The following is a 17,228-nucleotide window of genomic DNA, read 5'->3' as shown; positions in this document are numbered from 1 at the left end:
AAGAGCTTGACAGCATTCCAATTGGGAAACTTGTGTTATGGAGCCTTCTTTCAGTACATCATACTCAGTTTTTCTTTTCTTTGAGAAAACAAACAAATTGGTTTAGCAGTTACAGCAATTCATGTGCCATAAGGGTATGAATTAGAGGTTTTAAATGTCTGGACCAAAGAAAACATAACATACATTCAGAAACTGTAGCATACTTGTTATGGAAACCAGATTTATTTAAGACTCCTTACTTTGGCAGATTAGTTTCAAAGCCATTTCTATAAGAGGCATTATCAAAGGAAAAAAGGAAAGATAAATTTTACATGCACTAGTAATTTGGTTTTGTTAGGAAATCATACTGCCTGAGAAATTAACAATTTCTTCATGGCTCTTTGCCACCTATAGGCAAAATCTATTTTCCTCCTTGCTTTCTGGTTTACTTTGAGGATAAAAAGAGAGGTGCATCAATTATCACAATCCTGCCTTGCCAAGGAAATGTAGCTACACAAATTCTTTTCTAGTATTCCATGGTCCTTACAAGATTCAATGCCTTTACACACTGACAGGAGCATGAACACCTTGCTCTATATAACATACTGAAGGACATCTCGGCAGACAAAACTAGCCACACGTTCATGGAACCCTGCCATCCAAACAGTGACTCAGAGAATGTGACTCCTACAGGGCTGCTGATTATCTCAATAGGAGGAGCCCATACGGGAAACTGTATGAAATCAGATATATTAATGTCAACTTAAAAACAGAGAAAGATATCACCAATCATCTTGCACAGATCTATCTCTGCTAGCACAGGAAAGACAGAAGTAATTATTGTAATATATGTTGAAGGCTCACCACCACATAGTAGATTAAAATTTCAATGAAGTTGGTAACAAAACGATTTTTTCAGTCATTATTATAGCTAGTAGTAAAAGAAAAGCCTTTCCTGTTATTGGCACTTCAGGTTGTCTAATGCAGAACATCATAAATGACAAAATGGATTACAATCCTAAATCACATTGCCAAAAAGACTTTTATTACTTTGTTTCAAACTACTGGGGGGAAAAAAAAAGGCAAACACAATTTGGAGACTTTTACACCCATGAAAATAGGCATAATTGCTTTGTTCAGATGCTGGGAAACCCAAAGAAAAACTGGAACATAAAACTGAGAAGACAAATTTATACAGAAACAGTTACTGACACTCCTCAGTACAAAGTCTTCTTCTGCCAAAACAGTATTCTCTTACAAAAACTTCCTTCTAGCAAATAACAGTGGTATGAGTGGTGCATTGCAGCCTTTTCAGCTGTAATTCAGAGAATGCCCTTAATTTTATAATTTGGAAGATAAGCTTGAATGTAGATGACAATACGTATAATCAAGCATGGAAGCCACTAAAATACAGAATCTGGGCTACAGAAAAATTACAAGATCGTGATAACATGATTTCAAAATTGCAAGAGAATGTGAATTCAAGACTCAGCAGGCAACATAAAGCTGTTTCCAGAACTGCAGTTTAGACACCTCTTTAACCACTATACAGTAACATAACATGATGCTTTGAAATAATAACTGTGGGATTAGAAATGGTCTAAGCATGGAACAGCTCTATTCAATCTGCGAGGAAAACAATTTTAAAATCTAATAAACCGGTGATCTTCAGACCAATGCAAGTCTCAGTAAACTTTCAATGTGAAAACTTGATGTTAGCTATAGGCAGTTTCTATCTACGCAATTTCTAGTAAAAATTTACCTTCTACCCAGGAACATGGAATGCCACCAAGCCACCCTGGACACTCACTGAATTAGACTTTCTCACTTGCAAACTATGATTTTCATAAATGTCACTGTAGCTAGGGGTGAAAAGGAAAGAGGGATGGAAAATCAAGTAATGTATACAAACCATACTCAGCAAGCAAGATTCTTTCTACAAGTAACAAAAACAATAACTTGGAGTCATCTTTCTCTTGGCCACTGGCTCTGCTCCTCTTCCTGTAGCCATACCCCACACCCCCTGCATTGACTCATAGACATTAGGTTTCGTGGCTGACTGCACACCCCAGCTTAGGTTGCTGGAAGTGTTGCTTCACCAAGCCACAGCAGAGCCTAAAGTCATTCTAGCCATCAGACATCCTGGCTGGCTGTCTTTTCAGCTAGCTAGCATCCATTCGCTCGTGACAGCGCTTCTGCCAGTCGCCATTTCCTATTCACGCTCCACAATTATTTCAGCTTCACCATACAGGCTGGTACAGATCTCTGGACTATAAAACAGACTTCCAGCCCAGAAAGCCAACAGTGTCCTGGGCTGCATCAAAAGAAGCGTGACCAGCAGGTCGAGGGAGGTGATTCTTCGCCTTTACTGCACTCTCATGAGACCCCACCTGGAGTACTGTGTCCAGCTCTGGGGGCCCCAGTACAAGAAGGACATGGAGCTGTTGGAGCGAGTCCAGAGGAGGGCCATGAAGCTGATCGGAGGGCTGGAGCACCTCTCCTATGAGGACAGGCTGAGAGAGCTGGGGCTGTTCAGCCTGGAGAAAAGAAGGCTCCCAGGAGACCTTATAGCAGCCTTCCAGTACCTGAAGGGGCCTACAGGAAAGCTGGGGAGGGACTGTTTATCAGGGAGTGTAGTGATAGGACAAGGGGTAATGGGTTCAAGCTGAAGGAGGGTAGATTTAGATTAGATGTTAGAAAGAAATTCTTTACTGTCAGAGTGGTGAGGTACTGGAACAGGTTTCTCAGAGAAGCTGTGGATGCCCCCTCCCTGGAAGTGTTCAAGGCCAGGTTGGATGAGGCTTTGGGCAACGTGGTCTAGTGGAGGGTGTCCCTGCTCATGGCAGGGGGGTTGGAACTAGATGATCTTTGAGGTCCCTTCCAACCCAAACCATTCTATAATTCCATGATTCCTAAATAGACCTTAACCTTTCCTTTCTTCCTTGGCCATGAATTTCTTCTACACAGAACTCCAAACTACAGTCTGGGCAACCATTTAGTCTGGGTACAGCTGTGTTTTCCTTCTCTTCAAAGCATAATTACAGCTTCCATAATTCCATCACTTTTACTACACAGCCATTTTTTAACAGGCATTAGACAGGAGAATCCCACTGTTGTGGACCTACAACTGATGTGACAGACTTCCTTAGCTGAATGCAAACCTGTTGCCCTTCTGCTACTGTTGCTGCTACAAGGAGTTGCATTTTGCTACGTATGTTTTGAAGTTGGGTATTTTTTCTTCTTTTGTTGTATGCCAAAATACACTTTTGGGCAGGGGGAGGAAAATAATATAGCTGAGGCCAGGTATTTGCACTGGCAACCACTTGCAGTAATGGGAGTTTTAATGCTCACTTGAACAAGGAATACAGTGCCCAAAAGTCTGAAATAGGAAGACTGCACTGTAAAAGCACAGAATAAATAAAACCTGTTTCATCCTGACCATTGGACCTTGTCATTTAGCTGCTCCTGCTCCCTACCAGATGCCGGAAGAATGGCCAGTCCTTCTGGGTTTCCAGTCCTATCCAGTTCATGGGGGAAGGGAGGGAGGATCCTCTTCTCCTTTAAGCCTTGGGCTGTAAGACTTAAATCAGGAAAGATATGTTCTCATCTCACACCGTGGCAAGCTTAAGCACATTACAGCTTTCTTCCTTAACGGCTAAGATTGATATGGAGTGTATTTGTGAATAAAATCACCTCAGGGAAGAATTTGTTCTCCATCTACCAATATCCAAAATGGTTCTCAGAAAAGCAGCACAAGCCAGATCATTTCCAATAAATGACACTTAAGTAATTCCAGTGAATGACCCAAAAAAGCCTTACACATGGAGGAACAAGCACTTAGTCCATTCCAGACTGGTACTAAAGTTAATTGTTCAGCCAAGGTCACTGGACAAACACCATTTAAAGTTAACTTGATTGGTCTTTTTCATTCAGATGAGCAAGGGCAGCAAAACCAATTTTGAGATCAGAACTGCTGTGGATACCAGGTCCTCTGGGGTGGCTGTTTTGTCAGCACAGCGAGGGACTTCTCAAATTATCACACATTTTAATAAGAAAACATTGCAATAACTACTTGTTTGTGTTTATACTGACAGAACACTAACAATATACCACACATCCCAGCAACTCCATTATCCTGCTTTGTATGTCTCATGCTATCTCAAGGGTTTAAGAGTTTCTGTAGTAGTTCGTGAGGGTTTGGCTGCACAGCTAATACAGAACTGGAATACACTGTTGACAATAGAATAAATAAAGTTTTCTAACGAGTGTACTTGGTTTATGTCGTGTATACAGTTCTCCTCCATACACCATTATAACTGTAGTCCAGGGCCTATCCTGGGCTCAATTCCCAAAACCCAGAGAACTCGTACAACATTTTCAGCATACTTGCAGTAAAAAATAACAACCAAAAAGCAAACAATGGCAATTTCTCCAGAACCCCCTGGTTTACCAGTTATTGCTCTTCCAAACTGGCTGTAAATCACAATTAATAAACACTTCTTTTAGTTTTCCATGAGCTGTCTCTAGGCAGTGATTTGTGTTACAGATTCTAAACATAGCTGCTACCATAAAACTCCCTCTCCTAGTAACACAATTACATTGCTTTCCCAGTATGAACTACATCCCTAAATATCACAAGCAACGATAAGCACAAGCTTCTCATATGCATGACAGTTGCTAATTAGAAGAGCAGAATACATGTTCCTGTGTTTATATAGCAAAACTACCACTTCTCCTGTGTCCTTCTCAAAACACCAGTGTCTCAAAGGCCTGCTCAGCTGATACAGGGTGCTCCTTAGCTGATAGAGCTGTCCTTGAACTCAAGCACAACATCTTCTCACACTCCACAGGCAGCGACCTCCAAGTCTTCCCTGGCCTTTGCACTAGAATAAAGAGAAAGTAACATGTCATTGGACAGCATCACTCTGTTCTATGGACAGCCTCCTTTAGCTGTGATCCTTGTTGGATGGCTTCATGGGTATCATGATGTCTGTAACCTACAGGTAGCTCCAGCAAGGGATAAAAAAGGCTGTAATAACAAACGCTACAAATACAGGTCAGTCAGCAAGTTCAGATCCAGATAAAAGCCTACTGAAGACTAAAATCAGTGAGGAAGTTGTATATTTTAATTTCTTTATTCAAATTTGTTATTTGGCAGATAGTTTCTATGCATACATTTACTTTCTTACACCCAGCTTGTGCAAGATCAGTTTTCTCAGGTTAAGAACACTTTGCTTATTGAAACATGAACTCAGAGAAACCTACTTTAAATTAAAAAGAATCATTATCTTGAGATGGGCACTTAGACTCTTCTCTGCACTCCTAAATTAGAAGCATAATTCACAGATGTTGTCTTAATTTACTTAGTTCACAGCTGATCACATGTAGCACATTGACTAACTAGAGAACACCTGCAGAACTACAGACATGGCCCATCCCTCAGTCTTGCAGGCAAAAATACCCAGAAAAACTACTCCTTGCATCGATTTCAAAGTTTGAACCCACATTTCAAGAAAATCTTGCACAACATTTCCTTGAGCTACCTGGGAAGATGTGCTATGAACGTACTGCTGTATGCTGTCCCATCAGCTATGCTTCAGAGGTGCATCATGCAAACCCCCAGCGTACAAGATACCAGTTTTCGTTATAGGACCTGGGTGCATTTGGAGCACCGTACTGCACTGCAGCCCACAGACAGGAAGGAAATGCAGCAGCTGATGGCAGGTATTTGGATGCCAAAACCAGAAGTGTGTTCCAAAAATATTTGCCTTACCTATGTAACCACACATACATCTCTCACGTCATGCAGAGCGATCCTGGTCCCCGTGTTTTCTAGCTGTAAAACACCACAGCGGGTGGAAGCGTGAACTCAGCTCACCCAGCGCTGAGGCCACATTTCTCCAGCATGTAACTTGCAGCCTTTTGGTGTGACATGAGCAACGCTCTTGTCAGGCATCGTCCCTGGCTACCCGTGCTACTGTGGCCTTTACTGTACTGCTTCAACAGTGGCTGGCCTGCTACCTCGTCAGCAGCTGTAATTGCATGTAATTAATGTAATTGCATCAGCACGCTAATGGTGCGAGCACCTTGCTCTGCTGACTTTTCCTCCTCACGTCACACACATGAAATCTTTCTTAGAAATCACCCAAGGCCCAGCCCTGCACCACAGCAGGGATGGTGAACAGGGAAGCATCGTGCCAGCACGGCCACGCACAGGACCGCACAGTTGGTTATCACAGAGGCTGTAGACGCCACGCTCAGCCCCTGCAGTGTACAAGACCGGGCACGCTGAGGGGTCCCGGTGGGAACCGGCCACCGCACCACAAAACGCGGGCGCCCCGGCCAGGGGCGGCACGGATGGGCGGGGCCAACCGCCAGGGGGCGGCAGAGGGGGCGGGGCTAACCGCCAGGGGGCGGGCACAGCGGGGGTGTGTGTGTGAGGGGAGCGGCGGGGGAACTGGCGTGGGACGGAGGTCCTTGTGGGTGGGAGAGGGCAGATCAAAATGTTCCCCGTGAAACCTCTCACTTCGCGAGGGGGCGTGTTGGGGGTGGGAGAGAGCTCGCTGCAGGGGGAGGGGGGGCCCAGAGTTACGTCCGAGACAGGGTCTCGACGGAGAGGAAGCGGCTGGGATGTGAGGAGGGAGCCCGACGCTTTAATGTCTTCCCGTTTGCGGTACTAATTAACACGGCGCATCTTTAAATCGCCGTACGTTGATCAGCAATCTGTGCTGAGGTGTGAAGGGCTACAGGCACTTCTCTATTAGGCTGAGCTGCACAGCAGATTCCCCTGCAGCTTGAGCAACGCAGCCCTTGCTCCGCGTGACCTTTAGTTTTGCTAGGCATTTGCGAAGCTATTTCCTAAGGGGCTTTCTCCTTGTAGCAATCGCAGAGGGCGGCTGACGTCCCGCCTCTCCACATTTCTGCTTTTGAGCTAGCAAGCCTTGCCGTGATTTGTTTGTCTGGCACGTTCGTATTTTCGTACTTCTGCTTTTTAAAACAAGCAGCTGAAGGCGGGGCGCAGGCGGGGGGAGCGGCATGTCCGAGCTCCCGGGCCACCTGAGGGCGGTTCCCCCCCTCCAGCCCTCCTCTTCCTCGCTCCCACCGCCCCGTAACTTTGCCCCAGGTGCTTCCCTCCTCCCTGAGGGCGTGGTCTCGACAGCCCTCAGTGGGCGGAGGCGAGCACCGCGCATGCGCCTGGCGCCGGCGGCAGCGGGACCCGTTGCGAGCGTATGTGCGAGCTCGCTGCTCCCGTGTGGTGGGCAGCGCGCGAGGGGTCGGGAGCTTGCCGGCCTCCGGACAGGCTCGCGCTCTGGCCGCCACCGCCATGTCCGCCACCATCGAGCAGGAGTTCCAGGAGATCGATGCCACTAACGACTGGCAGGCGCGTTATCTGGTAAGCGAAGGGGGTCTCTCCGGTCCTGCCCCAGCCAGAAGGCAGGAGGGGAGGACGGGGAGAGCGCCGCGAGCCGGTAGCGCGCGTTGCCGGTATGTGCCGCCTCAGCGGGGAGCGGAAGTCGCTGGGCCACGGCTCGTTTTCAGGTGCACGCAGCGAAACTGCGGACGGGCGCTGCGCATGCTCCCGGCAGGCGGCTGCCGCTGCTCCCTGCGGGGGAGGTGGTAGTGCGCAGGCGCTCTACGGTGTGCTTTGCTGGTGCGCCTGCGCGCCGTCCAGCGGCGGGGGCGCTGGCGGCGCACTGCGCCTGCGCCGGCTCGCCGGTGGCCGGGGCCCCTCAGCCGGGTGCTGGCGGCGGGGCGCGGAGGGCAGTGGCTGCTTTAGACGCTTAACCGAGCGACCCGATCTGAACCGGGCGAGCATGTTTTCCCCACGGTTTCCAGGCAGAGTGGAAAGTTATGCCCGATAAGATCGATCCGGCCAAGGCTTGCCGTCGGCCCTGGGTTCGCGGCTCTGCCACTGAAACCGCTGCGCAGCGGTTCCTCAGGCACTCGCTCACCCTCGTCACCCGCCCGTTACCGCCGCCTTCACCTGCGTGGCGTCCGCAGGAGGCCTGCACGGTTATCTCTCAGAAAATATGCCGCTTGCTTGCCCTTTTTCTCTGGAAACAACGACAGTAGTCTTTGGGTCGGTTCCATAAAATAGACCTTATGTATAAGCTTGTAATACTAGGGCAGTTATTTGAGACAGAATGTATTTTACAGTGTGCTTTCACAAATGAGGAAAAACAACCCAAACTGGAAATTCTCATTACTAACTTTAAGTTGTGCTTTTTCTCTGTTAAACTAGCAGTGTATTTGATTTATGTGTATTTCAAATACACGTCTAGAGATAATGTATTACAGAACTGAGGTTTGAATTTAACAGGGAATAGCAGAAATAAACTGTGCTTAGTTAATGAGACAAAAGTCTAAAGGAAGAATTCTGCAATCAGTATCTTACATGAGGTAGAAAAGAATGTACACATTACATCTGGTATATCCAGACTGAACAAGTTAGCTTTCCCTAGTCTTTTTATTTAGTTGTACACAGAGAAGTAAACTGAATAGAAAATTGTATATTAAGCTCTGCTAAACTTTTTATACGGATTTCCTAGTTTTACTACAGCTATGCTTATAAATATTTTTAATAAGGCTTTTTATATTAGAATTTTCTCTTTCCCTGATTTTGTAGATTTTGCAAAGTCAGGATTTTTTCAGGACGCTTAACACATTTGTTTTATATTAAAACCAGAGAATACAGATCTGCTTAAAACCATAAAGAGAAAATAGCAAATTATGTTTTTTGTAGCACAAACTTGTAGAAAATACTCTAATTGCTGACTAGTTTTTACAGAGTTTTTGTTCAGGGAGGTATTTTCTTATGATACGGTTATATAACATACTTGCCCTGAGAAGTGTAAGTTTCTCTGAAGAAAAAAAAATTGAGTATTAAGGGGGTTTTTTTGTTATTATTCTTGCTGAGACCAGTTTTGTATATTTGCCCTTCAGTTACATGAATTTGCCAAGACTTGTGGTAAAATCCTGTGAAGCTTGGAATATTTATGTTGACTCCTGGAGCTCCTATCCTATCTGAATTAATGACTGAATAAATAATTCTCATTTTTCTTTTTTTTTTTTAATGCAAGTTTTTCTTGTGTAATATGCCTTACATTACATCTGGCACCTGGTTTGTTTCTCCAGTTTGTGGTGTCTGGATCATATGTGGGAAAACTGATTTTTAGAACCAGTCATTAAACTTCCTTAGGTTTAATCTTTTTAGCAAGCCCCTCCCCTCCTCTGTCCATCACTGTAGCAGTGTTTCTAGATGTTTTAATGTTTCTTGGCAAATTACAGATCTGTTTCTGTGCACAGAGGATGCCAGTGCTTTTAAAAAGCAAAAATATGTTGCATTCTGTTATGGAGTAATACAGAATTTACATTTCTTGGGAACTTGTTTAGGAATGCCTGCCAGATGGATGTATTCAATGTGCACGTGGTTGCTCCCAAAGCTTGTAAGCCATATAAACTAGAGAAGAAGGCACGTTCCAGTGTGCTGTATCAAAATAAAAAAAACCCTGATTGTCTGATAGTGCAAGAGATTTTTATACAAATATGTAGAGCATTGGTGCTTGACAGTTACTGCTTCACATTGTGGTTTAGGTTCTTTACAGGTTGACGCTGCACTTAAGTAATGTCGCACACCAGATGCTAAAAAAATAGAGCTTTCTGTGCATCTTAGATTTCCACTGAAGTCCTTGTTGGCTGTGTTCATTGTCTGGGAATGTATAGACTATTTGGGAAGTTTGAGAAGACAAAGAAGATAGTGAAAACATAGAGAAGACCAAAGAATGCTTAGTTGTAAAGATAAGTTTAAATGCTCTTTGGGTCATAATGATCACATGTAGCAACATCATCTAAAAACAAAAGGAGAACTCAAAATACTGTTAATTCTGTATCGTACAACATGTCTGCTGAGATGGCATCAATACAGAGATAAAGGGGTAGTTCAGTTCATTGGAGGCTGCTCGTTAATAGCACTTCAGCTGTGTTTTCAGTTGTCTGCATAAGGTAAATCTGTATGTCTTAGTGAAGTTGTGGAAAAGATACACTCAGAGGCAAAAAAACCCCAAACCTGCGCATTCAGAGTATGTGAACAGTATGCTCCTTAAAATAGTGTATAAATGAGTATGTTTGAGTATCTTCCAAATGCAGACTATTGAAAGGTTTGTGTTAATGCCTGGGGAGAAGCAGGCTGTGATTTCACATTGATATTTGTGAGTCTAGAATTGTTCCTTCATATTGGATCATGTTTAACTACTACAGCTGTATGGGTTGAACCATCAAACCACCAAGAATAATCTTGTGGCTTCTTGGGGACTTATGCTGCTAGTTGGTGTAAAGGAGCTAGCAGTATACTGCTGTTAGTTCTATCTATCTGAGTCTCTTATTACTGTGGGAGATAACATGCAAGTCTGAGGTAAACTGTAAGCATAATAAATACCTGTTTCCTCCCCCTTTGTTCCTGCTACATCAGTTACTTACCAAATTGTGCTTATGTAAGTTTAGTGGTGTTAGCCAAGCGTGGGAAGATCTAAATGGCAACAGCTTGGCCAAGAATGAGACACATTTTCTGAGTGAAAATAACTCTAGGTATAGTAAAAGTTCATTTAAAAATGTTAATTATTAACAACCTTGATTAATGAATGATGAGTAAGCTTGAGAGTCTTATAATAGGATGTGTAGAACACTAACCCTAATTAGCTTACTGGCTATAAGTAAGTTGCATTTTTTTTTGTCTTTTAAAGGAAATTCGACATAAATCCAGTGACTACCCTCATAAAGTTGCAAAATACCCAGAAAACAGAAATCGAAACAGATACAGAGATGTTAGTCCGTGTGAGTATCTTTTTTGTAATTATTGCAGTAACCTTTCTAGACTTTTTGCTTACCCAGTTTACTTTTAAATACTGTAGCTAATAAATCACGGTCATTGTAGGTTATGTATTTTGTTTATTTCTGTAGCCATGTATCCTATGATGAATGTGGGTTTTCGTAACGCAGACACAAAAGTGTAGAACAGAAGGGAGAAAAGTTGGCGAGTTAAACTCATTGTGCTGAATGGTGAACGAGAGATGATTGCAAATTATAGTTATTAGTATATAGGTAAATGTTTGTGAGCTGCAAAGTAATATTTTAAAAATATTTTTCTCATAAGGAAATTACTTGTTTAATACTGCTTTATCTGTCATTAAAAAAGTCAACATCTCAGCACAGAAATTAAGTTAATAAGCCTTGACTAAGACAAACAGTTTCCTTTTGGGCGAAGTGATTCTGCAGACTTATAAGATTGTGTGGATAAATGCCACTTGATTTCTACTGTTGCTCTAAAAAATACTTGAGATTTTTTTATTTTTGTCTGTTCGGAAGAATGTATGCATGAAGTTGTTCTTTAATACTCTTAACGCAAGTAGATATGGTGTGGAGTGCTTTGTATTTTACTAACTGCCATAAAATGGTCTTTGTGACATAATGATCTTACATCTCAGGTGAAGACAGCTTTATTTTTTTTATTTTTATTTTTTACCAGCTTCTTTGCTACTGAAGTGTTGTGGTTTTTTTCTAACAGCATTTATTTTAGAAACTGTAATCCAAAATTGCTGTAAAAAGACATGTGAGCAAAAGATTACTAATATATAGTTATAGCTGGAGAAAGCTATCATAAATCCCTTTCAAAAGGACTGGGAAAAAATTTAGTACAGCCTTCATTTTTCTACAAAATAGTGAAGTTGAAACAGGTTAAATGTTTGTGTACTTCAGTACAATGTTCCCCAGAGCACCAAAGGCTCGTAAAAGCCACCTTGTTACTGGATCTAGAATTTTTGGAGTGTTGCTGGTGTATTGGGGCTTTTTGTTTGAGAATCTAATCTGAATACCTATTGTAAGATTTGGAGAAGTGCTGAACTCCTTATTTCCAGTTGAAAGTTGTGGTAACAGCATGTGCATAGCACTTCTCAAAATTACACGGAAGGGGTCTCAGGTTGAGTCATGCTGGTCAGATGCAGCGTTCATTAGACTGCTGCCAGAATGCTAACTTGCACAGTGTATTCTCACCAGATGGATCCAGTCTGGCTTAGTGCTAAATCTCAATACTGCACTCTGATCAAGCTGAACTTGAGTTCAGCACACAGCCTCTTTGCTGTATCTGCATGGCATTCCCTAGTATGGGCTATTTCAGAAATGTACAGCTCTGAAGAAGATGCCTAAAGCTAGTCAAGGTGTACTAAATTCCGCTGTGTGCTCAGCAAGGGGAGAAAGGCCTCTGCTGGACTTTTGTTGATCTATTCAGAGGGACTTACGTGTCCCAGGTCTGCCGTCCTGTTACAGTGCAGCATTAACATCTTACCTGTGGTAAAGTAGATCATGTTTTATTCACTTTCTAGTTCATATCTAAATTGGGATGAGGAAGGCAGGAAATTGGATTTGAACCCATGAGACCCAAGTTCTATTCATGGGTCCAATATCCCATGCAACTGTGGCAGAAGTTGTATTCATGCATTTATCATTTCTCCCATCCATGGATTTAATTTCTTAGGCACTACTGCAAAGAGAATGGCAGCTTACCTTTAACACATTTGTGTGTTTTCTTTCTTTTTAAAAAGAGTGTTTCTAAAATAAATAAAAAGACATTCTGCTATTTAAGTAGCATCTAATAATGCCTGCAATAATATCTTAGAGGTAGGACTTGTTATTCATCTCTTGTAGTTTTTTGGAGCTCAAAATTTTCCTTCATCATGGCATGCCTTTTACAATAGTGAAGAGTACCAAACACCTCTGCCCTGGCCACAGCAAAACTTGTTTCTGAAATGCTCATCTAGCCAGGAGGAGATGAATTATGTGATTGTATTAGCCCCTGGACCGTGTGCAAGAGTCAAGAGAGACAGTTAGATAAAATCTAGTCTTGAAGTAGTAGTTGGGCTCAGGAAGGGCTTAGAGTCATTACATGCTAGTTGACGTGAATTATAACATGATGACTGAACTAAGGTGATGAAGCATGTCTCAGTTTTTAGCATTTATGAAAGAAAGGTGGTTTGCATTGGGCCACCAAGATAGCCTGCAGAACTGGGCACTAGAAGCAAGGCTGTATGAGGAGAACAGAACAAAACACTGTTTGAACTAATTGCTGTTGAATTTTACATCTATGTGTTTTCAAATATGACTCATAATTGTTTCTGTAACGATGATGAGAGTTGGGAGGAGAAAGAGACCTGGAAGGGAATATATGATAAATAACATTCCAAGATAGCAGTAGCTAAATTTCAAAGCCGCTGGGGTAATAGCTGTGTGGTTTGGTCACTGTGGTGAACACATCTAATCATGGCGCATGCATGCAAGGAACTGGCATTGCAGAAATGCCAGATGACTCAGTCTTACACAATCTTAACATCTTGGTCCTTCACTTTGCAAATTTCACTGCTCTTTAACTGTGTTTAAATGAAAAATGGGTGATAATACTGATGTTCTCTGATAAAGGCCTTCAGAACTAGCAGTTAAACTCTTAAGATCTAGCTACTTAAACATATTGGAAGACATAAGACGTAATTTGATGAAAATGTTTTATTTCTCCATAGCAGTAAGAAAACGATTTGTTGATCTAGATAGCAGCCAAGCTAGTCTAAAATCTGAGGTGGTATGTCTGCAAGAGGAAATGCAAAGATTATTCTGTCTTATGGAAAAGATGTCAATGACAGCTGCAGGAAAAAATGCTTTGGGTTGGTTTGCCCCACTTCAACCGTAATATGCAGGGGACACACTGAAACCAATTTGTGTTCATTACGTACATTTCTAGGTAAAAGTGTTAGCTGGGAAAGGCTAATCATCTTTGCCCATTACAGCTGAGTTTCACATTATCTCCAGTTTCATAAATATTTTTCTTAGTGTCCAGTTTTGTTGGCTAAAGAGGTATGGTGTGTATAAGTTTGGTTGGGTAAAAGCCATCAAGAGTTACTGCCTAGCCAAAAAAAATAGCTGTGTAGCAGTTTGGTATTAGTCTAGAATAGGGAGAGGAATATTTTGGCTATGTAGTAGTATTGAAACAGGAAGTTAATCTGAAATAGGTTTGGTTTGACAGCCAGTCATTTCCTGACAGATGAAACCATTTCTCAGAAAACATTGTTAAGAGGAAAATAACTTGCGAGGTTATTATTCTTTATTGATAACTTCAATGAAACTCTAAGATTTCTGTTACTACTTTCCTTTTAAATCTTATCCTTAGTGATATCAGAGGAGTCTAGGGTCTCAGATTGACTGTAAACACCTTAAGAGATCTGCTTACTGTGTTCCCAGATTTAGAAGCAAGAAGGAAATCCCCTCGGCAAAATTGGCAGGATTTTTTTTTTCTTTTGCTTTTGGAGGGTAGATGGGGGTTTACACAGGTTTATCTTTAGCCTTCCTTTTAATGTGTGTAGCCCAATTTCTTAGGTCACCTGAACATTTTTGCCTGATATCCTTTTGCTGTTGGAGGGTCTTGAAGTAGTGATTTCTCTTGTTTTCTTCCTGTGACCATTAGCAGACTCTGTGTTGGACCTTTCAACTATTGGCTTATGGTTGTCATAGAGTATATACCAGGGAGAGAGGAATGCGAAGAGTATTGTGCTTTACAGGGAACAGAGTTGGAGCTGATGTGGATGGTTTTGCACATAGTACTGATTAGTTATCATTGCAAAAATGTTCCCTTTCTGTCCCGTATTTCAAGTGTACGTGCTGAGAACCGGGAGAAGATCTGTCCAAAATAAACTTGCTGCACTTTTTGTTGTCCATATTAGAAGCTGACATGGATGATTTTTATGACGTTATCTAATGATTCTCTAAAACGTCTTGTTACCAGAAACATGGTATAAATAAACTGCTTTTGGAGACTCTTTGGGATTGGGGGAAATTTTATAGTACATACTGATCTAAACTTTATCTGAAGTTTTTTTTCACAGTCCTGCTTAACAGTGTAAGGAACCTGTGCAGTAGTTATGCATATATTTCAGTGTGAATACATTTCAGTTATGAGCTAGGCCATGATTGATAGGATGGCATTCATTGTGTACAACCGGCGACAGGATAGGGAAAAGTAACTTTGCCTTTCCTTTGCCTTAGGTTACCTCTGAAACTTGAGACTGTAAGTCTAGTGACAGAGTATTGTAATTTGAATAATTTAGCAGCTCAGATAGACTAGATTTAGATGAATGAAATGAAGGGAATTTGCTGGTAGGTGGGAAAAGGTCATACTGGGTAATTGGGATGCCTTATTGCTACATGCTATATTTATGACTTTTTTTTAATCCACTAAGTAGCATTTTGCCCTCCTTTGTTGTTAATAGCTCTATATTTGTGGAGCCAGAGACATCTCTTGGATAAAAGATAATTTTTAAATTATACAGTGGTTTCATGTCTAGAAACACAGTTGTTTTCTAATAAAAACCTCTCATTAACCAACTGCAAGAACTGTATGATGTAAAAGGCCAAACATTTTGTATCTGTTTTAACCGGGTATGTAATTTTCTTTTTAGCAGGGAGTGGGCAAATTGATGTGCAGTCAAGTCTTGGCCTTATTTGAGACATGGGGAGTGTTGTCAGTGGTATCAGTGGGACAGGGTTTCACTTGAAGTAGGTAATAAGAGTTTGCTTATCTCAGGCGGGGTGGCTCTGACAGTAGTTTTCTTCATGTAGGAGCCAGAACGAGAAGCATTTTTCAGGTTTCCACTTCCTTTTCGGGCTGCATAGTTTGTTGAAATAGGGGAATTAGCACTTCAGAAAATGAGTACTATATTTTAGCTGTTGTGGGCATGGCAACATTTAAGATAAATCTTTAAGATAAGATTTCAGATAGGTTTATCATTCATATAAATCTAAAGTACTTTGTAACTGGAAATAATTTACATATGGGAAATATGTTACAGTTAACTCACTGTCAAAAGTTGGCTTACTTCATTTAATTCAGAAGAGCAAGCCAGGGCTCGAATGAGGTTTCTAGGTCATTATGTCCTTTAGGAATCTCTTCCCTTGAAAGAAGGGAAATCAATATATTCTAGTGGCTTTCTTTGTCCTGTGGAGTGTATGCCAGCATATTTGTAGGATTGCCTCTGTTTTAGTTGAGGAGGAGGAGGGAGGCTGTCTGTGCATAGAATTAGTTGTTGAAGGGGCTTTTCAAAAAACTTTCAGAATTTTGTCTGTCATGTTTACAAAGCATAACTTACAAGAAGGAAAAAATAAACCTGGAAATGTGTGTAAAGATTACAGTAGGAAACCTCGTTAGGGCCTTGGCAGTTATCCTCTACTGGCAGCAGTACAGCAGCTGCTGCTGGGTGATTAAACTGTTAACAGTGCTTGCTTACGTCATCTTTCCGAGAACACTAGTACCGGTATGTGTGATTTACTATAACAAGATCTTAAGTTTTTCCTGTTGGCAAATGACATGTAATATTTACAAAGGTCTTGGTTTCTCTCCAGTAGAAACATTTCAGATAAAGTGATACATTAAAGGGAAAAGTAACACTTTCCTATCCACACAAAATAATACAAGGAGATATATTTTACTTTTAAATGCACATGTCTTAATTTTAATGTGTCCTGGCTTTGATAATACTCTTGTCTTCATTGAGATGTATCATAAATTGTTCTAAGACTCCTGAAAGTCAAGATGGTGTTGCCTTACAGCTGGAATGCTAATGAAAACAGACTAAACCAGTAACTTTCTCATACTTTTGTATTAAAAATAATATTTCTGTTCTCTGCACGTTTGTATGTGACTGCATATAAAAGCTAGCAGCTAAAGAAGGTAGGATGACAACCCCAAATCTCAGTCCTTAAAAAAAAACCAAAAAAAAAACCAAACCAAAACAACAAAACCTGAGTGATTTAATTTAGTGTTGATTTCTTTCTTTGAATCCAGCATGATCCTCTTTGACAGCTGCCGGATCAAGACCCAGAAATGTACTTTTCCAAGGTTTCCAAGCATATGGAAAGTATTTATAAAATCATTTGAGCAGTCCATAGAACAAGAGTCTAATTCAGTAACTGTTTTTTGATTCCCATCAGCTTTTTGCCTATCTGGGGTTATATTCATGGATTTCTTAGATAAGCTTTGTGCCGTTTAGGCTGACTGTGATACAGGGGCTTAATCTGAGTTCAGGTATCTTAGCTGCACTGAATGTGATACTTGATAGTTGCTCATGTCAAAACTCGTGAATTTTGTGCATTTCCCAAGATGTTTGGCAAAAGGAAGTTAACCTTTTGGTGTGAGGATAGGAGAGGGAAAAGTGGGCTGA

General features: G+C 41.7%; 1 protein-coding gene across 3 annotated transcripts in view; it reads left to right on the top strand.

Moving 5' to 3' along the window:
- Positions 1 to 7,158: 7,158 nt before the first annotated feature.
- The window catches only part of PTPN2 (protein tyrosine phosphatase non-receptor type 2), a 31,469-nt gene continuing 21,399 nt past the window's right edge, over positions 7,159 to 17,228 (top strand). For 2 of the 3 annotated variants that reach the window (XM_054814151.1, XM_054814150.1), the window contains exons 1-2: positions 7,159 to 7,372; positions 10,719 to 10,809. In XM_054814151.1, coding sequence (XP_054670126.1) covers positions 7,304 to 7,372; positions 10,719 to 10,809 — 160 coding nt within the window. In that variant the 5' untranslated portion in view covers positions 7,159 to 7,303. The remainder of the gene's footprint in view (positions 7,373 to 10,718; positions 10,810 to 17,228) is intronic. The other variant, XM_054814152.1, reaches the window with a different exon arrangement.

The sequence above is a fragment of the Grus americana genome, chromosome 2, assembly GCF_028858705.1.
Source record: "Grus americana isolate bGruAme1 chromosome 2, bGruAme1.mat, whole genome shotgun sequence".
Lineage (NCBI taxonomy): Eukaryota > Metazoa > Chordata > Aves > Gruiformes > Gruidae > Grus > Grus americana.
This window is presented reverse-complemented; position numbering and strand designations above follow the sequence as displayed.